This window comes from Phytophthora cinnamomi (assembly GCF_018691715.1).
Source record: "Phytophthora cinnamomi strain GKB4 chromosome Unknown Contig22, whole genome shotgun sequence".
NCBI lineage: Eukaryota > Oomycota > Peronosporomycetes > Peronosporales > Peronosporaceae > Phytophthora > Phytophthora cinnamomi.
In genome coordinates this window covers 461777-485948 of record NW_027150955.1, presented here as the reverse complement: position 1 = coordinate 485948, position 24172 = coordinate 461777, and the positions used below count along the sequence as shown (strand labels likewise).

Below are 24172 nucleotides of genomic sequence, written 5' to 3'. Positions count from 1 at the left end.
TATATATAGTACGAATGCACATGTATAATGCTAAAATCGTCGTACGTATTTATATGGATTATCTGTTCGCGTTCATTAAACCTATGTATCCAGATAGCTCTAAGAGCGGAGACGCTGAGAATTGATAGCTGAATCGCAACGCTAACCTACGCTACATATCCTTTTTATCAAGAGCTAGTTTATTCCATTTTTAGTCCGCCTTCCATATGATTGGCTGACACGAAATGTTGTTTCATGCTGTTTCAGGAAATAATTCGGTATCTTCGAGAATTCCGTATCCCGTACGAACTCAATAATCGCTCTGAGTGACGCATATCGCCGCCCATGGAGATTGTCCTGTCGGATGAACGCCGTTGCTTCGCGCCTGCCGACTCGTGATTATTTCCGATTACTTTCCGCCCAGCTCGTCGTCCTGTTGCTGTGTCAAACAACGCCCGGCACATCGTGCGTGCAAGTCGCCGGCTCCCACCCAAGCGCCAACCAAGACGAAGAAGAAGAAGTTCACCGATTGCAGCTTAAAATTTAGAGCCCGGTTGCAGTCGCTGACACTACAGTAATTCGCCTGGAAGATGCCGAGCTTGGATAAGTCCGACTTGGACGACATCTCGTACCAGAAGGTGGAAACGCCTCGCGCCGCAGCTGTCGACGTCAGTGAACCAGCCAAAACCAAGAAGGACGGGGCCACCAGCAGCGAGCCCAGCACCAAGGAGCCCAACCTCCGAGACGAAATCGTGCACGATGGCCCCACCTCCTTCAAGTTCGCCAACTTGTATCGCTACGCTACCACGTTCGACAAGGTTCTGTTGGCGGTGGGTATCGTCACGACGGGGGCCAACGGTGCACTGTTCCCGCTCATGGCCATCGTGTTCGGCAATGTATTGACGGGGTTCTCCGCCACCCCCGTGGACATGGACACGGTGAACAGCGCGGCTCTCGACTATCTGTACATCGCAGTTTTCATGTTCTTCACGGACTACATCTCCTACGTGGCCTTCTACTACAGCGCGGAGAGGCAGATGAAGGCGTTGAGGAGCGAAGCGCTCAAGCACATGCTGTACATGGACATCAGTTGGTACGATGAGAATGATGCACTGCAGTTGTCGAGTCGGTTGACGGGTGATACGGTGAGGATTAAGGACGGCATGGGACAGAAGCTCGGCGTCGCGTTTCGCTTCACCACTCAGTTCTTCGTGGGCTTTATCATTGGTCTCGCCCGCGGATGGGATATTACGCTGGTGATGGCCTGTGTCATGCCGGTGATGACTGTTTCTTTGAGTTGGTTGATCAAGACGATGCGCATCAAGTCCGACTGGGCGCAGAAGGTGTACGCGGAGGCGGGTTCCGTGGCGGAGGAGACGTTGGGGTCGATCCGTACTGTGGCGTCATTGAATGGAGAGCACAAGGCGATCTCAAAGTTTGAGAAGAAAGTTTTTGAGGCCGAGAAGGAGAATATCGCGCTACACAAGATGTCGTCCGCGGTGTTTGCTATGTTCTTGGCTAATATCTGGGTCATGTACTCGGTTGGTCTCTGGTACGGTGGATGGAAGGCGTCCAAGGGCAACACCTCGCCCGCAGACGTGTTCGCGGCGTTCTTTGGCGTGCTAATGGGAACCTTTTCACTTGCACAAATCTCACCGAACGTGACTGCGGTTTCCCAAGGCTGCGGGTGCTGCCGAGGAACTGTTCGCGATTCTGGATACTGCGAGTGCTATTGATGCTGAGAAGGAGGACGAGGGTATCATCCCTGAGTCTTGCGAAGGCAAGATCGAGGCGGTCAACGTCAACTTCACGTACCCGAGCCGTCCCGACGCACAGATCCTACGTGACTACAACGTCAGTATCGAGCCTGGTCAGACGGTGGCCTTCGCAGGTGCCAGTGGAGGCGGCAAGAGTACACTGATCGCCTTGATCGAGCGGTTCTACGACCCGACCAGCGGCACGATCTACCTGGATGGCCGGGATGTCAAGACCCTGAACGTCAAGTGGCTGCGCTCGCAGATCGGCATGGTGTCGCAGGAGCCTGTGCTATTCGCCACCACCATCTTCGAGAACATCGCCATGGGAGGCGACAACGTGACCCGTGACGAAGCCATCGAGGCTTGCAAACTGTCGAACGCGCACAACTTCATCATGTCGTTACCGGAGCAGTACGACACGCTGGTGGGGGAGAAGGGTGTGTCTCTGTCTGGCGGTCAGAAGCAGCGAGTCGCCATTGCCCGTGCCATCGTGCGCAAGCCGAACATTTTGGTGCTGGACGAGGCCACGAGTGCGTTGGATAACGAGAGCGAGAAGATCGTGCAGGCTGCGCTGAACGACCTGATGGCCACGACGAAAATGACGACGCTGGTGATCGCCCATCGTCTGAGCACGATCCGCCACGCCGACAAGATCGTGGTTCTGAACGAGGGCCACATTGTGGAGAGCGGCACTCATGACGAGTTGTTGCAGATCGAGCACGGCATCTACCAGAACATGTATCGCATCCAGGAGTTGCGCTCGCAGGAGGAGCAGCAGGAGGCTGAGAAGCGTGAGGCGGAGAACGAATTAGCAAGCACGAAGCTAACACGGACGTTGAGTGGCGTATCGGCGAAGACGAACATTTCGGTGAGCGCTGTGGAGAAGAACTTCTTGGACAAGAAACCGTTTGGCCTGATGGACATGCTGAAGCTCAACAAACTCGAGGTGAACTACTTCATCGTTGGGCTTATTGGTACGTGCGTGGCTGGGATTTCCATGCCGGCGTCAGCTCTGCTGGTTACGGGCATGATCACGTCTATGACTGAGCAGTACGGAGAGTATCAAAGTTCCGGTGAGAGCTCACACCTAACGACACTGTACAACGATGTGGAGCTGTACGGCATCCTGTATCTCGTCGGCGCAGTTGTGGTGGCCATCTCTACGTTCATGCAAGTCTACTGCTTCAAGTTCATGGAGGAGAAGATCACCACACGTCTTCGTAACGTCAACTTCAGGGGATTGTGCCGCCAAAACGTGGGTTTCTTCGACGAAAAGGAGAACGCCACGGATGCGTTGACTGCCGATCTTGCCACGAACGCCACCAAGGTCTCTCTGTTGTCTGGTGAGTCGCAATCCCGCGCGTTCCAGGCTGTCTTCACTTTGATCGCTGCTCTTGTGATCTCGTTCGGATTCGGTAGTTGGCTGTTGTCCCTCATCATGGTGGCGCTGATCCCATTTCTGCTCTTCGGCCACGTTGCTCGCATGAAGCAGATGGAGAACAGCGGCTTAATCTCGGACGACTTGGCCATCCCTGGAGCTCACGCATCCGAAGTTCTCAGCAACATTCGCACTGTGGCTGCTCTGGGCATCGAGACGAAATCTGTAGACGTGTTCGACGATCTCCTGGCCGAGCCGCTTCGCAAAGGCAGCAAGGAGGCGCAGGTTAATGGTTTGTCGTTGGGTTTCAGCTCCTTCATCATGATGGCGACGTACGCGCTCATCTTCTGGTTCGGCGCCAAGAAGGTGAACGATGGTACCGTTGGATTCACCGAGATGATGCGAACATTGATGGCCATCACAATGTCGATTCAAATCGTCAGCAGCGCCTCAACCTTCTTGGGTGATGCGCCTAAAGCGTTCAAGGCCGGATTGACTATCTTCGCGATCCGAGACCGCGTCGCCCCCATCGATTCGTTTAGCTCTGACGGCTTCCGTCCGATGAAGGTTGAGGGTCGTCTCGAGTTCAAAGACATTTCGTTCCGATACCCCACTCGCCCGGAAATCAACGTGCTCAAGAACTACAACCTCACCATCGAAGCTGGACAAACGGTGGCGTTCTGCGGTCAGAGCGGTGGTGGTAAGAGTACTATCATCTCGCTGATCGAGCGGTTCTACGACCCCGTGGTGGGCGAGGTGCTGCTGGACGGCCACAACATCAAGGACCTGAACCTGAACTGGCTGCGCAGTCAGATCGGCCTGGTGGGTCAGGAGCCCACGCTGTTCATTGGCACTATTGCGGAGAACATCGCGTACGGACTGGCGGAGCAGCCGAGTCAGCAGGAGACCGAGGAGGCTGCGAAGATGGCCAACGCGCATGATTTCATCACGCAGTTCCCGGACGGCTACGACACGCAGGTGGGCATGAAGGATGAGCAGTTGTCTAGCGGCCAGAAGCAGCGTATCGCCATCGCTCGTGCTATCCTGAAGAACCCCAACATTTTGCTGCAGGACAAGGTGGTGGCATTGAAGCGGCGTACGACGATCGTCATTGCTCACCGGTTGTCAACCATCCGTCGCGCGGACAAGATCTGTGTGGTGAGTGGTGGGAAGATCGCAGAGCAGGGCACGCACCAGGAGCTACTGCAGTTGAACGGTATCTACGCCAACTTGGTGGAGTCAGCTAGCGCTTAGACCGGAACTGTTGCATTTTCCTCATCTGATCGACGGTTGAAGATTCCCGACACCGAGCATATCTTCACAATGATGCTACTGGTGGACTGGACTGAGCAGATTCAAGAGTGCACCCTGTAGGTGCAATGGTTAGCAGTCTATTTGTATGAGTAGCTAGCTTTCTACATGTCCTGGCAGTGCCGTAGGTCTTCTTGCTTCCTTAGCAGACTCAAAAAAAAAAAGAATATCACATCTGCTCTCGAAGTCCACAAGTCTCCAACATTAATTACTCCCTCTACTAGCTCACCAATCTTCGTCTCGCCTCACTTTCCACGCTTCGACAAGTTTGCACCCGGCCGGCTGTGCCCCGAGGAGTGCAACAGGAACTTACTAAGGATGAATAGAGCTGCATGATGTCCTGAGCTTGCGTTGATAAGCATCAGACCGAAGTGGCGGCTCATGCATGGATACGTGGTAGCTTTCATGCACATATACTACAGAAGGACTCAAATGTTCATTAACATGCAGACCTTGTGGCCTACGCTCCTAGATGTGTCAGAGTCAGGTAGCTGGTACCGACTAGGCTTGTCCCGCACATAACCGACAGCTTCTCTTCTTCTTCAATTCGAGACTTGACGTAAGGGTGCTGCTTCCGTAGTTTCCGAGGCGCAATATGCTTGCACGACGATCCACTGTCCTTCCAAGAGGCTGACTGTGTAGCCGTCGGTTCTATTATAATCGACAAGTGTTACAACTTGGAACATCTCTGGCCTGATAGCGACATCTCCTCCATCAGAAAGGTTCTTTGCCTGTGACAACAGGCACTTATTTCCGCACATGGCAGTTGCCAGTAGCTGAATGACTTCGGGACTCGCAGCATTCGATTCATGGAGCTCGATTTTCTTCACGGTGTGCTGGGGCGCCCTTCGTTCGACGATAATGCCGACCTTCAGTGACTTGAGTTTGCATTGAAAACTGGAATCACTTGACAAATTCACGTAGGAGTTTCCTCACTACGTTCTGCAGTTTCACCACTGTAGAATTCCCACCAGCCTCATCTCGAAGACGCTTCAACTCGTCCTGGAAGTCGCGCAGCTTGGCCTCAAGAATATCAATTCGCTCCACCGAATTCGGCTCCAGGTTGAATGCATACGTCAGCATGCGAGGCCGCAGCATCACCTGAATCTTGACAGATAATTCCAGGCGCAACCGATCGTCTTTTGGCTCTGAAAATACCTTGGAACATCGCTTGCATCTTCGACAGCTCGATTGAGCAGCTCATGACAGCACAATGCATATGATCCAGTGCGTCAATAAGGATTAGCATCTCGCTTCAACGTGTGCTGCTGTGGTACCACACATGTACCTCAATGTAATCGACTGCACCTACGTTGGGTATGTAGTTGGACGGTCCACAAGTACCGAGTCGCTTGGGCTCCTACGACAACGTTCGACGTCACACAGTAACTAGTTCAATCCCCGAATTTACCACTGCTTCTTGTTCCCACAGTTCTCGAGCCAAATGCGGAGCTTGCCACTGTTCAAGGCGAGCAAGTTTGCGTCGGTGGCAGTGCAAAGACCGGACCCAGAGTGTTGGAAACATCCCAGGCTCCGAAGGAAACCCATAAAAACAATGCGATTTGAAAAGAAGATAAGACGTGGGTGAACAAGAACTCGTCCGACGAGTACTTGGCATTTCCACGTACAGCACAACGTGGTCCCGCTTATTGAGTAGCATACATCCCAACTGCGAAGATCGTAATGTGTTTTGTCGCAAACACACGAATCTGCCTAGCATTTACCATTCAAACTCCTCTATTAATTCTGGTGTTCGTGATGAGTAACTTGTACTTCGTACGAGGAAATCGCGGCCTCTTTCTATCGAACATTATTCAGAAATAACCTAGACAGTTAATTTCGCGAGAAGTGCAAGTGTCATATACCCAATGACGACATTGCCATTGGCTAGAACGGAGACTCGGTCCCCCTTGTGCACGTGGACAATGCTGGCAAGAGAGAGTTGCCGAAAGCCGCTGGTAGAGCAAACAGGGTGCGTGCACTTGTTCAGCTGCAATTCGCTGTGACCATTCTCGAAGTCCACAGTCACACTCACTTGGAACATTCCCGGATTGAGATCGATAAACACTCCATCGATCACCTTGAGGCCCTCACAGCGCCAATGTAGCACCCCTTCCGTCCCTAACTGACTCGTTGCTCGCGCAAGAAAGACCGCTGGCGCGTTTGCGGTTCCGCACAGCGACTTCATCTCCGCTCGTAGATCCGAAATCATTGTTTGCATCTCTTGTGCCGCCGACTTTCTCCCCGCAGCCTCTGCTCGAAGCAGTTTGACTTCTGCCTGTAGATCGCAAAGCTTCGCCTCTAATACATCAATGCGCTCCACTGAAATTGGCTCCAGGTTGAAAGTGTACGTCACAACTTTCGATTTCATCAAGGCTTGAACCTTCACATAAAACTCGAGCAGAATGTGATCATCTTTTACCTTCCGAAGGGCTCGCGGGGGTTTATTGGTGTCTTGCAGAGGTGTCGAGAGTAACTCGTGGAAATACTATTCAGCATCGATACAATATTAGCTGAAGTCGGTTTTGTAATATCGAAAGGATGGTTATGTGTTACCTCTGCGTAGTCTGCCGGATGGGCGTCTGGGATGGAGTTTGAACCATCAACATAATTCTCGAGATCCAGTCCCTTTGTACATCTGAGGAAGAATTAGCGCAAATTTGAGATTGAAATACAAGTGCATTGTACACCTCAGAATTATCTTACCACTGCTTCTTGCTGTCGCAGTCCTCGAGCGCGATACGAAGTTGGCCGTTGTCCAGGGAGAGCACGTAGCGGTACGTATGGGCTGGTGAAAGAGAGAAGGTCGTTGTACCCTCAAACTTCCCACGTGCTTGTAGCGTGGACTTGGCCATGGTTGCAGCCAGTCCAAAAGGTATTGTCGACATCGTGGTGGCAGTGCAGACTAATTCCTCGGGATGTCGTGGACTGAATGAATTGACTTGTGCACACATACATCTGCAGAGCTACCCGCGGTGAGGACTATAAAAAAGTTTGAAAGATAAACATAAATCGCGCTCACGATACAATGGTATTCTGAGAGCTTATGTCTTGTCTTAGTGCGTCGGAGCTTGGTGTCACTTCCCTTGGCGAACTGATGTCACGTTGCTCGTAACGGAGGTGTTAGCAGCGCATGCGACAGAGAACTCGTTCATTTTGGTCAACCGGACAAAGCAATTGAAAGTGCTGGCACCGATATTTCCCTAGTGACAGATTCAGTAGCAACGACTGAAACGTAGTGCAGGCGTTCCTCAACACAATCCAGCCAAAGATAGTAGAATGACCGAAGTCTTTTACACCCAGCTCTCTGCGATGCGAACCGTGTAAAGCGATTATTTTCCGAGGCAAATGAGTGTAAATTAAGCAGCATGGGAGAACTTCGGTGGGGCATTTGACAGTGAGTTGATCACACCAGATTGTCGGTGACACGTAGGCCGTATATGGCACTTTGTATGTAATCGTAGGAAATATCGCGGCCAAATCGACAAAAATGTGAATGATAGCGTAAATGAACATATAGACATTTGTATACACTCACAAAGGCGAACGAGTGGCACGGGATTCATTAGCGACACATCCGACTCGCTGGGATTGGTACAAAACAATTCACGCCGTCAAGTTGATCCCTCATGCATCATGACGACCCGCACCGCGACCAAGCAAGTTAAGGAGAACCTGTCTTCGAGCACACCTAGCGCGCCGCTGTCTACCTACAAGAGCGGCTCGGCTTTGCCCACCACTGAGCCCAGCTTGACCTCGAGCGCCACCAAGTCCAGCTTGGAGTGCCACCATGGCCCCGGTCTGCGTTGAGTCTGTCTCTCCTCGTACCCCACCGTCGAGCAGTCCATCTTCAGCACCTTCGACGTGCAACGGTGACGTGTTCCCTTCAGCCACCAGCTTGGAGCGTCCCCCTCCCCCCAATCGGCCAGTTCACCGTCGATTTGGGCTGCTGCACAGAATGTTAGTGGGACAAGAGAAATCACTGTGCAAAACGTAAGGGACACGTGCGTATCTTCCAAAACACAGCGCGCGTATCGAGGTAGCTTGGCGGTTATATCTCGATGGATTCGATCAACTAAAGGTGACGAGGCACCGATGTATTTTACAAGCACTAATCAGCTCGATCTCACAAACGTTACGCCGAGCGATTTTGAGGCGTTCCTGTTGGAGAAGCGCAACAGTGCCAGTGTGGGAACGCTAAGTGGATATCGCAACAAAGGATCTCTATCGGCGTCGAGAAATACTTTTTCCTGCAGCTTACGAGAAGTGAATGTCTGCATTCTTTTCTTTGGCTACGAAACTCGACTAGACATCACTCAAGAGCAGGCACAAAACTATTTCGGATAGGAATGGAGAACTTGCCTCTCCTAGCTTCGCCTCACAACCGCAGAGTATCCGAGCTATCCCTCACAACTACGCTCCCCCTAGCTCGTCAAGCAGTTTCTAAGCGCTCGCGGAGCTTGCCATAATTGGACAAAATTCAGTGTATCTCCACCAATAATAAGACATACTTTGTTGCTCGCGAGAATTCCTACGTTTTTCGTAGATGAGTGAATGGCGCGTGGCACACCACGGTTAGCACAAACACCACAAATCTGGGCGAATCCACACCACTCAATATTAGCGAACGGGTGCCTTTCAAAACTGCCATAGCGGAATGTCATATGGTGGGTCATATGGAGCATCTACGCCAGGAAATAGTATAGGTCGTATGCTACTGCAACAAGCCTTATAACGCTAGCTTGCCGGCGGGTCGTCGCTCGTAGTGCTGATTGCTGTGGCTGTGCCAAGGTTCGGGGATGTGATCGTGAGAGTTCGACTTCAATACTCGTTGGCCAACAGGAGCTCAACTTGAATCCTGTGCCGGAACGCGCGCGTCCCAACATTTTCTTTACACGCGTTCGTGACTCAATCAACTACGTCCAATTCGTCAACTCGCTCGTCTACCTGAGTCCACCTCACGTCGTCGCTAACCTGACCCGCTGCGGTCGTGCGTTGCAGGATTGTTGGATGGCAGCGACACGCTGACCGTCACCAACCGCACCCGCACTCGTACAACCGGGCTGTTGGGTAACTTCGTCTCCGGTCGGTACCCAGTCGCGCGCGCTCGTCAACCAGGCTGTTGGCAGTCCACGGACAAGCCGTCTCTCACCGCACCTCACACTCGTTCAAACTGGTCTGTTGGCAGTCCACGACACAACGCCGCTTAACACCTCACCCCACCCCACCCTGGCTCAGCTCCGTCGCTACTAACCCACTGTTTGTTGCACGTCGGCTCGTGCTCACGGGAGTCGCAACCTGCTCATCCCGCGGTAAGTTCTCAAATGCTCACCTCGCGGCGAATTCGCAAGTGCTCACCTCCCCGCAAATTCTCAAGTGTTCGCCACACGACAAGTTCTCAAGTGCTCCCCTCGACTATAGCAAAATCAAGTCAAACCGGCTATTAGGTTGTAAGAGTGTAAGAGAGCTCCCCCGCCAAACCAAACCGACACCTTGTAAGAGGAGCGGGGGACACGTGGATCATTTTTAAACCCGATCAGGAGTACAACAGTGGTTTCGTCGCGCCAGCACCTCACTATCTACGAAAAGAACAAACTCCGTCGCGTGGAACGCTGTTTCGGAGGCGACAATTCGACACTGCATACTCGGATTGTGTCACCGAGTATGAGCGCTAGGCTGGAGCGCGACAGTGAACCGACTACCAGGTAGAGAGACGGAGCTTGGAGATCTAGAGCTGCTGATATATAGATTAAATTTATTGGATCCGTTCCGTTGAAGGTGCTGTTGAGAACAACGCATAGAGAGAGAGAGAGAGAGAGAGAGAGAGAGAGAGAGAGAGAGAGAGAGAGAGAGAGAGAGAGAGAGAGAGAGAACACAAGCGAGCAGGCTTCCTGTGACAGCGAGAGTGACGGTGTTGGCGAGGAGGAACAAACAATTTCGCACGGCGAGGAACTAGAAGGGGCGCAAAAGCTCCAGATCTTCATGTGTTGCGGGACACCAGCGTACAGAACGTTGTCAACACCACCAGGAGAATGACAATCCCCTCTAAGTGCTCATCTCGTACTTCCATGCGGAATAGTAGTTTGTATGTTAAACTATAGGTTGTTTCCATGCGGAATAGTAGTTGTATGTTAAATGATAGGTTCCCGTTCCATGTGGAATAGTAGTTTGTATGTTAAATGATACGTTCCCTCTTATAGCAGCTATAAATCTATAAGAGAGCTTGGGGAGTTGGCGACCAAACACCTCCACTATAGCCGGTGTTCTCTGTATGCATATACATGTATTGCTTCTTGCAATCGCAACCCTCGATCCACAATGCGAAGTTTGTCGTTTTTAACCATTCCCCCCCCCCCCCCCGCCCCATCCGTAGGATAAGTGGGGTCACGCGCGTACGGGAAGGCTCAACTCAAGAACAAGACGAGATGAGCGAGCGCTCAGAATCTAATTTTGAGGTAGATTGGATTAAGAATTTCAACTGAAAAATATCATCCTATGGATAATGTCAATTCAATCCTTCGTGATCTTAGCCGGAAGCCCTCTGCTTTCGTCGAGATCTGAGCGCTGCACACGTTCACACCATACGTCGTTCCTGGTCGTGGGTTTGCATTATTGAATCTGCACCAGTACAACCGTCTGCGCCACGCCCGAGCTCTCATGAACATCAAAGTTGCGCGTGATGATTTTCTGGGCGAAAGTTCCCCAGTACACCCGGAAAGCGTCACCGTCATACCCCAAGCCCCGCAGCCTCAACTTCAGCCACCACCCACCTACCTGTCGTCGAGTTTTCAGGCACTACAAGCTTTGCGCGACCACCGGCACCAACCTACCGTCATGAGACCACGCTTAAAAACGACAGACTTCGCATTTGGCTCGAGGACTGTGACAGCAAGAAGCAGTGGTACGTACAATGTGTGGTGTACGTTAACATTGCCAAACTGATGGCCGCTATTGGTATTCCGGCCCAGGTGCACAACCGAGCTGGGCATCGACGAATATGTCGACCCCACGAATGCAATCCCAGATGCTGTTTCTTCAGACTATGTCGAGGCATGTCAGGTTATCCGATCTACTGCAGCATTTAGCGTTGTTCCTGACTCAACGCTATGGCTTGTCCAGTGTTTTCGTGAGGTACTGCAGTGGATGCCGGGTAATTTCGCCTTGGTACCACCGCAGCGTCCAAGGTTCCCCTTCGGCAGTTTCAAGAGCACAGGTGCCCCAATATGCCCGACGGCCGCCAGAAGTGTCTCTACAGGATCGGATGGCTAGCAAGGCAGGACAAGTGGGTACATGATCTGGATGTTGAAGTCGGTGCATGTTTACATGTTACCGGTCTGGCAGTCAGTGCCCGACTCGGTTGCACATTGGGGAATTTGTATGCCAAACTGCATGTTGCCTTTAGGACCATGTCCACTAGATCTCCGGCTCTTCGTCTATTCCAAGGGACGCCTTTGGGTTGACGAAGACACCTTGAGTTCGAGCTGGTCAGCATCAGCCTCGGACCTCACTCTTCAATTAGCCAAGTTCCAGAATACATTCGGTTATAAGTTCCCATGGGGTAGCTCCCACACCGACTGTGTTCGCGTTTTTGGTACTTCTACCGGGATACACTACAAAGAATTCTTTAGTAGTACAAGCGCTCATCCTCGTGTGGTACGTCCTGCCGTATGTGGACGACACTACTTGAAGAACGACGACCGCTGTGTGACACCCGACAAGTCAAGATGCAAGATACGACGGGTACCACACCGCTGTTCACGCCCATTCTCCCCCGAACATCACAAGTGTTCGCACGAGGCACTCACGAAGTGAAAAACGGAGCGCCGAGAATACGAAGCCAGACTACGTGCGCGCAGTCGGGTCACTGGTGAAGTGTATGAGGCCGTGGCTGGGACGATCAGTGAGTCTTTCGACCCTGACTTACTGGACACTTTCTGCGAGCTGAAACTGGGTAAAGCCTCAGCCGACGCGACTGAAGGCATGCTGACAGCTGAAATCGACAACATCACCTCGAGTATCAAGAACGACTCTCTTCCAGACATCAAGACTCTGTTCAAGAAGCAGCTGAAGTTAAATTTCACCGACAGTGACGTCGAAGCTCGTGTCATTACCTTTTCAACAACTTTGGAAAGATCATGCGTGAGAACGGGTTAGCGGAGTGCATCGACGGTGTAAATGGGGAGAAGGAGAAGTGCAAGCGATTGATAGCGAGCCTCCACCCTGAAGCCTTGAAGAACGAAGTGAAGCCGTGCACTCGCTTCACCCACAAGCCTGCCGCCACCAATTCCAGATTGTTGTACAACTTGATTCTGAAGAAGGCCAAAGAGCACAACCACCAGTTCCTAAGACTCAAGCAGGGCAAGGACAAGAAGCGTGATAATCCTGGACGCACCAGGAATCCTCAGAACAAAAAAGCTGTGGCCAACAACCAAGTAGCGACCGGTGACAAGCGAAATTGCGATGGTAAAGCTCCATCCACCAGCGCGATGCCGGAGAAGCATGAGAGCAAGACCCCATTGCCGCCGTCTGGTGCTGCTAGTGGGTCACCTAGCCCTTACCCGAAGTGTAATGAGATGCACTGGCTCCGCGACTGCACGAAGGCGACTGAAGCTGAGAAGGAGGAATTGAAGAAGCAGATGCGCGCCGCCAAGAAGTCCAAGCGTTCGCGACTGAAGCGTCTCAGTGAATGCCTCCCCAAGTCTGACCGTCACGTGACGATCAATGAAGTACTCGGCCTGCCGTGCTGTCCTGATAGTGGATCCGATTTTACGATTATGGGACCTACTCATTGGGAACAGTTACGCGCCTTAGACCCCAGTGTCGAAGCCAAGACTTTGGAGATCCCCATTCGAAACCAAACGTTTGGTTCTCGATGGGTGACTGCCGACAAGAAGGCATGCCTTCGTGTGATGATCCATAATCGGGACCGGTTGAACCGATGAGCGCAGTGGATGTGTCGATCGTTGATACGTATGATGATGAGTTTATTATTGGTAACGACCTACTCACGCTACTTGGAATTGACGTTCACCGCCAACTAGAGCAACTTGCTCGGCGTGAGGATGGAGAAACCAGCGGTGACCCTATAGTACTAGAAGCCGATGAAACGCCTGCAACGGAAAGCACTACAGGCTCAAGTGAGAGTGACAACATTTTCGCTCCGGTGGAGAGATTTATTGAGCGAGCAGTGGACAAGGGATTCCCTGTTGACAAAGTGGAACAACTACGCACTGTCGCTCACACTAACGATGTGTGGGGTCTCGAGCTCCGAGGTGATCCACCAGCGAGAGTGCTGCCACTCGAAGTGCAACTACGAGACGGGGCTCTACCAGCAAAATGTAAGTCTCGGAAATACCCACCGCATATTCGACAATTCCATCACAACTTTAACGCTCGCCGTGTGGAATTAGGACTAGTTTACGAGAATCCTAACAGTCGTTGGTCGGGCCCCGTGCTCTCAGTCAAGAAATCCAACGATCTCATGGGCTTGCGCCAGACCACAGACTACCGAGCACTGAACGAGAAGACTGAAGCCATGGCTGCAGTGATGCCGATCTTATCACTAGTTATGGAACATGAACATGGAATGAAACATTTTGGACTCCTTGATTTCCTAAAGAGATTTTGGCAATTGCCACTTGCTGAAATTTGTCAGGAATTCCTATCGTACATGACGGACGAAAAGATTTTCACTCCACGTCGCGTGCCCCAAGGTTGCTGTGATGCACCTATATTTTTCCAGAAGACGATGGAGGACTGTTTCGCTACTTTACTGTACGAACATCTTCTAATCTGAATTGATGACCTTCTCCTGTATGCAAAAGACATTGACACCTATCTCGTCAAGCTTGAAGAGCTATTTTCTACTATCAATCACTTTGGATTGAAGTTGAGCGCCAAGAAATCAAGCCTTTACGAGACTCAGGTAAAGTGGTGTCGACGACTGATTGACGGCGACGGTGTACGTCATGACCCGACTCGCATTGATTCTCTCAGGGCCATGCCATATCCGACCACAGCTAGTGAACTCCAGCAATTTCTTTGCGCCATTAACTGGACGCGTGAAAGTCTCGTGGACTATGCTCGACATGTGGCTCAACTGCAGAAGAAGCTCGATGTTGCTTTGACCAGTACCAAGCACACCCGACGAGCAGCTGCAGGAATCGAAATCTCCCACAACGATGAGGAGCGCGCAGCGTTTGACCAAGTCAAGGAGATGACCGCCTCAACGGCAACGCTGGATTTCCTCGATGACAACGCGACCACGTGTTTATTAACCGATGCTTCGGACGTGGGCTGGGCAGTGATCGTAACGCAAGTGGACAACTTCGACCCAAAGCTGCCCTCCACGCAACAGCAACACAAACTACTACCGTGCATGAGTGGTACGTTTACGGGAAGCCAATTAAACCGGACGGTGATCGAAATAGAGGCTTTTCCAATCGTGATGGCATGTGATAAGCTGGATTACCTACTCTTCATGCCTCAACCATTTCGGATGTACCGGGCCCATCGAAATTTGATTCATGTATTTGCTCCGGATGACAGCGTGAAGAAACACGTACGCGGCAAACTACTCCGCTGGGATATTAAGCTCACGAATTTCCGCTACGTCGTTCAGCACGTGCCTGGATCTGAGAATTTGTGGGCTGATATGATTTCTCGTTGGGCTAGGAACCACGTTTCGACCGCTAATCCCGTCGCCCTTAAAGCATTTCGCAGCCGACAGACCACTTCTGACCATCCACCAGTTTCTGCCCTCCGACCCCTCGATGACGATAACTTCATCTGGCCTACGCTCACAGAGCTGATGGATGTTCAATCACAGTTTTCGCCTCCAGTTGGTGCTATTCGCAACGGAAACGACCTGGTTGTTGTAGATGACCGGATTTGGATCCCACCGGAGGCTGATGATCTCATTCTGCGTCTTTGGATCGTAGCTCACTATCGTCCCCAAGGTCACCGTGGCTACCATGCGATGGTGAACCACCGTCTCCGACTTTTCTCTATCGACCACCACTCGAAGATTATGGATTATGGCTACCTTTCTCCGTGGGGGGGGGGGGGGAATTATACCTCGACCGTGGCGTGAGACGATCAATTGCGCTACGAGAAATGGTGTGCTGCATTTTGACTTCCTACACATGGGTGAGAGTTATGAAGACAGCAAATATTTACTCGTTCTCAAGGATCCCGCAACACATTTCTGTGAGTTGGTTGTTGCAGACATCCGATAGCCGCGTACTTGTGGATGCGCTACTAGATTGGTATTCTCGTTTTTGACGACCTTCACTCTGGGTCTCCGACAATGGAACCCACTTCAAGTTATATCTGAGATGTGCCGCCGACTACGTACTCAGCAAACTTTCACACCGGCCTACAGCCCTCGGGTGAATGGTTCGATTGAACGGGTAAACCGTGACATCTTACAAGTGGTGCGTGCGATGATCCTGTCCTACAAGATCAGCCACAAGGACTAGGTTTACTTGGTGCCCATGATCATGGCCAACCTCAACCACACCGCAGTTCCTTCGCTAAGCAACCGCGCACCCATAGAACTGTTCACCGGTGTGCACTGTCCCTCACCGCTGATGGAATTCTATTTGCCCGAGAAACAGAGCTTGCAGCAAGTTCCACGCAGCGAGGAAATCGACAGCTACCTGGACAATTTGAGGACGAGTCTACAGCAGATGCACCAATACGTAGAAGACCGTGGGTTGAAACAGAGACTGCATAACAAGAAACGCCAGCGTGGTGAAAGCCTCGTCAACTTTGCTGTTGGTGACTACGTGCTCCGTTCCCGAGTGGATGAGAAGCGCGGCAACAAGCTCCAGGTTACATGGGTCGGACCGTATCGTGTTGTCCAATCATGTAACGGGGTTACACACACAAGTGACAACGGTCACAAGTGATTGTGCATGACATTTGTCACTTATGGTTTAACAGATAAATATCCGTTAAAGGTTTTAGATACTTCCTCACCTTGGTGTAAGTCACACCAATGGATACATTGAAGTGGGCCACCACAATGAGTGGTCCACACCTACCCAAAGATCCTATTGGTAGAAAGCAGCATCTTTCTACCAATTAGATACGTGCATATTGGCGGGGCTCTGACGGCCAGCCGCTGTCAACCCCTTTCATAGATGATAAACAGTTTTCGCAGATTTAGAAGGAAGATCAATTTACAAACAATACAGTTCTCATTTTACCTAATCGAAGTCACTTGGAGTCTTATCTGATTTAAAGTATATTTGTGTATTCAAGTATAATTAACTCAAGTAATTACTAAGTACTTACGCCTCCTCATACACACAGCGCGACGTGTAAGCTAACGTAGTGAGCCAAAGTAGGCCGACTACAGAGCAGATACACATTCCTTCCGGGTACAGCATCTAATCACTGGTCAAGAATTCGATGTACATGCCTCACGACTCAAACTATACGCCGATGACAGCCCGGAAGGTACAGACGAGCTCCTAGAACACATTGTGTCACATGGAATCGTGCTTGCTGTCAATGAGCTCAAGGACCATCGATGGAATGAATCCATCAGTGACTTTGAAATAGTAGTGGGATGGAAAGGCCTACAGCCCATCGAGGACTCGTACGAATCAATGCAAGGTTTGGCTACCGATATTCCAGTGCTGATTGGGAACGACGTCGCAGCCGTCGATGACCCTCAGCTTCATGAATATTGGCAGAGGATATCTGGAGCATTAGCCACTGGACCGCAGCCGCCTGTACCACCTACAACAACAATTTCTAGCGGATCCGATGATACCGCTATCGTGGACCGTCGCCATCGTTCCAGAAGGAAATGACGCCGTCAAACTGTGCGAGATCCTGTTCGCAGTGTCCCTCAGTGCGACCCCGATGACGCTGAAGCAATCGAGGCCCTACCTCAGAGAGCAAAGCGGAAGGTGCAACGCACTGCAGACGAAGAGAGTCAAGAACAAATAAGTGTTGGGAACCAAGATTCCCAACCTCTTCTAGGTCGCAGCACCAGATCGATGACTGTGGTAGCCGAGGCGGATAAGGAATCCACAAGCCCTCGACTCGCCCTGCGATCTTGTCGTTCCAGGAAGCCTCAGACTCACCCCACCTAGGTAATCGAGCTTACTGCGAACCCCGTCAGCATCCATGCAAGAATCTCCTCCAGTGCGAATACCAGAGACTGGGTTGGGTCGACCGACTGGAACCGGATGAGGAAGCAAGGCGGTGAACCCAAGCTTCGGAGGCTGTGTAGTGGATGCCGGGTAATTTCGCCTTGGTACCACCGCAACGTCCAAGGTTCCCCTTCGGCAGTTTCAAGATCACATGTGCCCCAATATGCCCGACGGCCGCCAGAAGTGTCTCTACAGGATCGGATGGCTAGCAAGGCAGGACAAGTGGGTACATGATCTGGATGTTGAAGTCGGTGCATGTTTACATGTTACCGGTCTGGCAGTCAGTGCCCGACTCGGTTGCACATTGGGAAATTTGTATGCCAAACTGCATGTTGCCTTTAGGACCATGTCCACTAGATCTCCGGCTCTTCGTCTATTCCAAGGGACGCCTTTGGGTTGACGAAGACACCTTGAGTTCGAGCTGGTCAGCATCAGCCTCGGACCTCACTCTTCAATTAGCCAAGTTCCAGAATACATTCGGCTACAAGTTCCCATGGGGTAGCTCCCACACCGACTGTGTTCGCGTTTTTGGTACTTCTACCCGGGATACACTACAGGTACTGAATAGTGCCGAGGACTATGCTGGTAATAGTCGGAGCACTTTTTGCCGCGTCAAGGGCGACACGTTCCGGTTGGAGATTGCTGTTACGATTCAGGTGCTGCGTAAATCTCGCGTGATGATATACGCATTCGTCCTGGATCCGATATCGGTAGAACGCATCGACGTTCTGGAAGCCAAAATGCGGACATGCAAAAGTAATATGGATAAGCTTCGCCTGGAGGGTACAACGAAGTCTGTTACGTATCCGTCAGAGATTGGAAATGTCAAAGAGGAAGTGAAAAAAAAAACACGCAGTTAGTTGGATGCGCGTGCTGTCGTGCTAACGGATATGTTGGGCAGTTGGCGCGCACTACATTAACGGCACGAATGACGGCGAGCAGCTGAGGGTCATCTCGGCCCAGAACCACACCGACTTCAACGCAACCACCCTTGGATACGATTTCGCTATTCTGACACTGGAGAAGCCCAGCAAGTTCGCCCCCATTAAGTTACCGAAGGCCGACGACTCGGACATCAAGCCGGGTATGTGGTCCAAGGCCATAGGCTGGGGGTTGACCAGCTTCCCCAACGGCAGCGCCTCTAACGAGATGAAGGTGTCAATTTCCAGGTCTGGAGCAACGAAGACTGCGCGCCTTTGTACCTTATCACCCCCACGAGTGTGTGCGCTGGTGGTGTCGCTGGCAAGGACACCTGCGTGGCCGACTCGGGTGGCCCGCTCATCAAGGAGAACGGCAAGGGAGACAAGGATGACGTGCTGATCGGCTTGGTGAGCTGGGGCTCCGGCTGCGGTGACGAGGGAGTTCCTACCGTCTACTCGCGTGTGTCCTCTGCGCTGAAGTGGATTAACCCCATTATCTCGGCTAATCAGGTCGCCAAATCGAGCAACCCGACCAAGCAGGGTGTGCCAGCTAAACAGAGACTTCCGGGCAAGCAGGGCGTGCCCTACAAGCCGGACATGCCGGGAACGTCGCGTATCTAAGTCTAGCACGAGTACCGTGTTGATTGACTTAACAATCGGTCCTGCACGTCACTAACCCATAGCCTAAAAAATCCTTTCGCCATACATACCTTACAGATTTCACCGATTACAAGTATTTCACAAAAGGGAAACCCGGTCACGTTTTAAAATTTGGATCAGAAAATAAAATCCCTGCCCAAAATGTAAATCCGGTGGAACAGTTGGCGCCGCCCTTCGAACGAATGGCAGAGGTGGGTAGTTTACGAGGAGCAGAAGGCGAGGCGTAAGGTGATTTTTCCGGAAGTGGGAAGGTCATCATATCAAGTGTACGAGCTATAGCACCAGGACAACCAAAACCGTCCTGTATTCGCTGTGCTGCTATTCCAAGCACAGACCCGTCCCTGCAAAGATGCATGTCGTATATTTAGATGTCTTGGTTGCCTCACGCCTAGAACAAACCAAACCACGTGGTTTGGTTCGGTAAACACACCAAACCAAAATTACCAATGAACCAGATTCGATACAGTATCGTGGTTTAGTTCGAAGTGGTTCGAACCGAGTGAGACACAGCAAACCAAATCGAACGGTGAGACTGTAATTGGCTAAAAACCTCGCTTTGAAACTCAAAATCAGTCCGAAATCAGCGGCTTCGAGACTTGTGAAACCGCATCGGGCACCCAAAATTAGCGAGGGAGAAACTCTTACCTGCAAGAACGCATACACCGTCTTCCAAATAGGCGGACACAAGAAGTCGGCCATAGATCCTTCAGCATCCTGAAGAAACTGGTTTTCATACTTCCGCCCATATACCACTCCGACTCAAAAATGCTGTCATAGGGCAAGGTTTCTTGTGCGCATTCTGTCAAATTTAGCTAAGGTTGTATTCTAATTGTGTCACCTAACGCGATAGAGTCTAGCGGTTCGAACTGTGTGCCCGGTTCAGGCACACGGTTCGATTTGGACCCACCATGAACAAGTGAGTGGCTCTGGGCATCTATCGTGAGGTGTGTACGAGAGATGTAGCGTGTGGTGTCGCCCCTCCTCTCTCAAATACGCTCCCTGCTGTCGGCTCATTCTCGGTTTTGCCATGGATTCGACGAGCCCACAAAGAAGAGAGCTGAGCGACAGCGAGCGGGACTGTGTTGTCGTCAGTACCTAAGTGCTCGGTAGAGAGGTGCCGCGCCGAGGTGCCATCAACGAAGTTGCGGCGGAGTTTCGAGTTCACCAGAGGACCATCTCAAGGGTCTGGAAGCGCGCGAAGGAGGAGGAAGCAAGGACCGGTTGCCTGCGCGCAGAGTCTCGCCGATACGAACGTGGGCGGGGTGCGCTGGTCCTGTCGGCCCAGCTTGAGAAGTTGCGCATCACCCCGTACGCCCAGCGAAGCACGCTGCGATCAGCGTCAGCCGCGTGTGGAGTAGCCAGAGCCACGCTCCAGTGGCGCGTGAAAGGAAGAGAACTTATCGCCCATGTCAGCAACGTGAAGCCTTTGCTCACCGAGGCGAACAAGACCGCCAGGTTGGCGTGGTGTATTTCCCACGTGCAACCAATGTCAATGGTTTTTCTGTGATATGTTTGATTCCATTCATGTTGATGACACGATATTCTATCTGGGAGAAGTAAGGCGTCACTATGACTTACTTCCTGGTAAAGAAGCTCCTCATCGTCAAGTGCGCTCGAAGCGCTACATTACCGAGGTGACGATGCTGGCTGCGGTTGGACGGCCAAGGTGGGACGAGGCGACGGCTTCCTTCTTCGACGGCAAGCTTGGGATCTGGCCCTTTGTTGCCCGCGAACCCGCAGTCCGAAGCAGTGCACGGCGCCCAGCAGGAACGACCGAAACGAAGGAAGGCCGCGTGAATCAAGGTACGAACCGCTCCAAGCTTATTGAGCGACTGCTTCCAGCGATCCGTGATCACTGGCCTTCCGCTAGCACTGCCATGCGAGTTCGAGTGCAACAGAACAACGCCCCAGCACACGTCAACCCCGAAGACCCAGAGTTTACTGCATGTAACGGGGTTACACACACAAGTGACAACGGTCACAAGTGATTGTGCATGACATTTGTCACTTATGGTTTAACAGATAAATATCCGTTAAAGGTTTTAGATACTTCCTCACCTTGGTGTAAGTCACACCAATGGATACATTGAAGTGGGCCACCACAATGAGTGGTCCACACCTACCCAAAGATCCTATTGGTAGAAAGCAGCATCTTTCTACCAATTAGATACGTGCATATTGGCGGGGCTCTGACGGCCAGCCGCTGTCAACCCCTTTCATAGATGATAAACAGTTTTCGCAGATTTAGAAGGAAGATCAATTTACAAACAATACAGTTCTCATTTTACCTAATCGAAGTCACTTGGAGTCTTATCTGATTTAAAGTATATTTGTGTATTCAAGTATAATTAACTCAAGTAATTACTAAGTACTTACGCCTCCTCATACACACAGCGCGACGTGTAAGCTAAAGTAGTGAGTCAAGTTAGACCCACTACACGAACAACTTTGTTCGACTACGGATCTTGCCGAGACTTGACTTCGAGGAGGTAAATATACCTCGAAGTCTTCTTGAGGTACGACTGGCAATAGGTGCCATCGTGAAGACCGAGAAGCGCGTCGTGAACGTGCGCTTCTCGTACAAACAACGAGTGTCTGTCGAACACTTTATCGTCCTGGACCTGGACGATAAGTTGGACGTGGTAATGGGCATGCCGTGGCTTGCACGGCATGATCTGGTAATAGACTGGAAGAAGCGCACGCTCGTGCACTTCGGCCGCGACAGCGGAACAGAGAGCGATGGCCCTGTTACCGCAGCGCACGCAGTAGCAGGTGCGCGCGGCACACCAGTCGAGACAGCGCTTAATGCTGCTGTCCCGGAGTGCCCAAGAAGTGCGCTAGGGCCCGCACAAGTGAAACCAACGTCGGCGATGCTGCCGACGTCGAAAGAAAAAGATGTGCTGCTTCCGGGAACCAACACCCACGTTCAAGCGTGTAAGGGACAGTCCCTGACCCGAAGAGGTCAGGTCGACAACGACGCGTCGGCTCCGGGAGCCGACGCACCCTCGGTCATGAGGGGCTCCGCCAATGAATGGCGTCGAGGTGACGAAGGCGTATCAATTCCGGGAGTTGACGCTGCAAACAGTGCGGACGGTTGCAAACGTACCGCACTGCCGCAATTTGCATGCTGTCGTGCAGCCGGACTGCACGACGAAGCGCCATGCGATCAAGCCGGGCTTGATATCGCGCGCCCGCAGACAGGGTCTGCCTATGAAGGAACACATTTCCGTGCAGCCGGGCTGCACGGAGGAAAATGCGGTCAAGCCGGGCTTGATACCGCGCGCCCGCGGACAGGGTCCGCCGGCGAACAACTGTCCACGGTCGGGCCTGGACCAGAAGAACAACTTGTTGTGCGGAGCCGGGCTCCGCACAACAAGAAGACGGCGCAAGCGGAGAACGCTGCGCAAGTCTCGGTCCGGGACCGAGACGCATCAAGAGCAGTCTGCTGGGCAGACTGAGGCGGTGACGCCGGATGTCGAGACGCTAAGCGTCTTGACGCGCACCGATACTGGATTCCAGTATCGAGGGATGGAACTCTCGCTAATCCTCCGACGTCGGCGTCGGAGTTGACTTCGCTTCCAGCCATGAGCTGGAAGCGCTTCACACGCGACTTGCACGATGGACGCATCGAGCAAGTCTGCGTTCTTTCGGACAGCGAAAGAACGGCGAGCGAGAGCGAAGAGCTGAGGCAGCTCTTCATGGGAAGTACCACTGAGAGTGAAGACACTCTCAGTGCGAAGACGAAGCGAGAGCGCTTCGAGGAACAAGGTTGGGACTCGCTGAAGTCGAGTCCCTATTACGAATTGTTGAGGGAGTACAAAGACGTACTCCCGGAAGAGATCCCTGCGGAGCTTCCGCAGGATAAGGGCATTCAGCACGAGATTGATCTCGTGCCGGGCACGAAGTACTGTGTCACGCGGCAGTGGCCACTGCCGCGAGAGCAGGTAAAAGCAATCGACGACTTCTTTGAAAGTTGTCGCAAAGCAGGACAAGTGCGGGAATCAAAGTCCCCGCACAGTGCTCCGACGTTCTGTGTCGAAAAGCCACAGGGCGGATGGCGCATCGTTCATGCGTATAACAAGCTGAACGATGCGACGGTACCGGCGCAGATGCCGATACCGCGAAAAGATGTTATCATCGATTCGATGGCCGGGAGCACCGTTTACAGTGCTCTCGACTTGCGAGATGGATTTTATCAAATCCTAATGTGTGAGAGCGATATCCCTCTCACGGCAGTGAACACGCCAAGCGGCATGCTCTGGGAATGGCTAGTAATGCCACAGGGGCTTAAAAATACCCCTGCGACTTTCAACAGGTGCGTGACGCACTTGTTGCGCTCGGTGCGCGACTTCGCACCGAGCTACTTCGATGATATATTCATCCACAGCCGGGCTGTGGACGGGAAGACCGACGTAGAGATGCACAGGGTGCATCTCCGGCAGCTACTTGAGCTTATGCGAAAGCATAAACTCTACGCGAACCTGAAGAAGTGTATCTTCGGGGCGAGCGAGATACCCGTCCTCGGGTGTCTCGTAGGGAAGAATGGTGTCCGCCCTGACCCAGAAAAGGTCAGAGTGATTAACGAATGGCCAACGCCTTCAAGTGTCAAGGAACTGAGGCAGTTCCTTGGCAACCACGTACTTGTGCAAGTACGTGGAGGACTATGCGGGCAAGATCCGCCCGCTGTCACAGCTTCTTAAGAAAGAAGCTGTGTGGAATTAGACACCCGATTGCCAAAAGGCATTCGATACAGTCAAGCGGGGCTTGACTGAGGCGCCGATCTTGGCAGTGGCTGACCAAGATCGCCCATTTCACGTAGTGTGTGACGCATCCGATTTCGCGATCGGATGCGCGTTAATGCAGCACGATCACGAGGGCCGTGATCGTGTCGTCTACTACCAATCGCGTCAGCTGAAGCCAGCTGAGCGCAACTATCCGGTGCATGACAAGGAACTCCTTGCCATGAAGTATGCACTCGCAAAGTTCCGAGTGTACTTG

General features: G+C 52.0%; 1 protein-coding gene across 1 annotated transcript; it reads left to right on the top strand.

Moving 5' to 3' along the window:
- Positions 1 to 569: 569 nt before the first annotated feature.
- Positions 570 to 19135, top strand: IUM83_12090 (multidrug resistance protein ABC superfamily; the record flags this gene model as incomplete). The annotated part of the gene is made up of 5 exons (XM_067936692.1): positions 570 to 1190; positions 2197 to 2786; positions 12716 to 13086; positions 18496 to 18749; positions 18842 to 19135. The coding sequence occupies 5 exons, from the start codon at positions 570 to 572 to the stop codon at positions 19133 to 19135; spliced, it is 2130 nt and encodes a 709-aa protein (XP_067795074.1).
- Positions 19136 to 24172: the final 5037 nt, after the last annotated feature.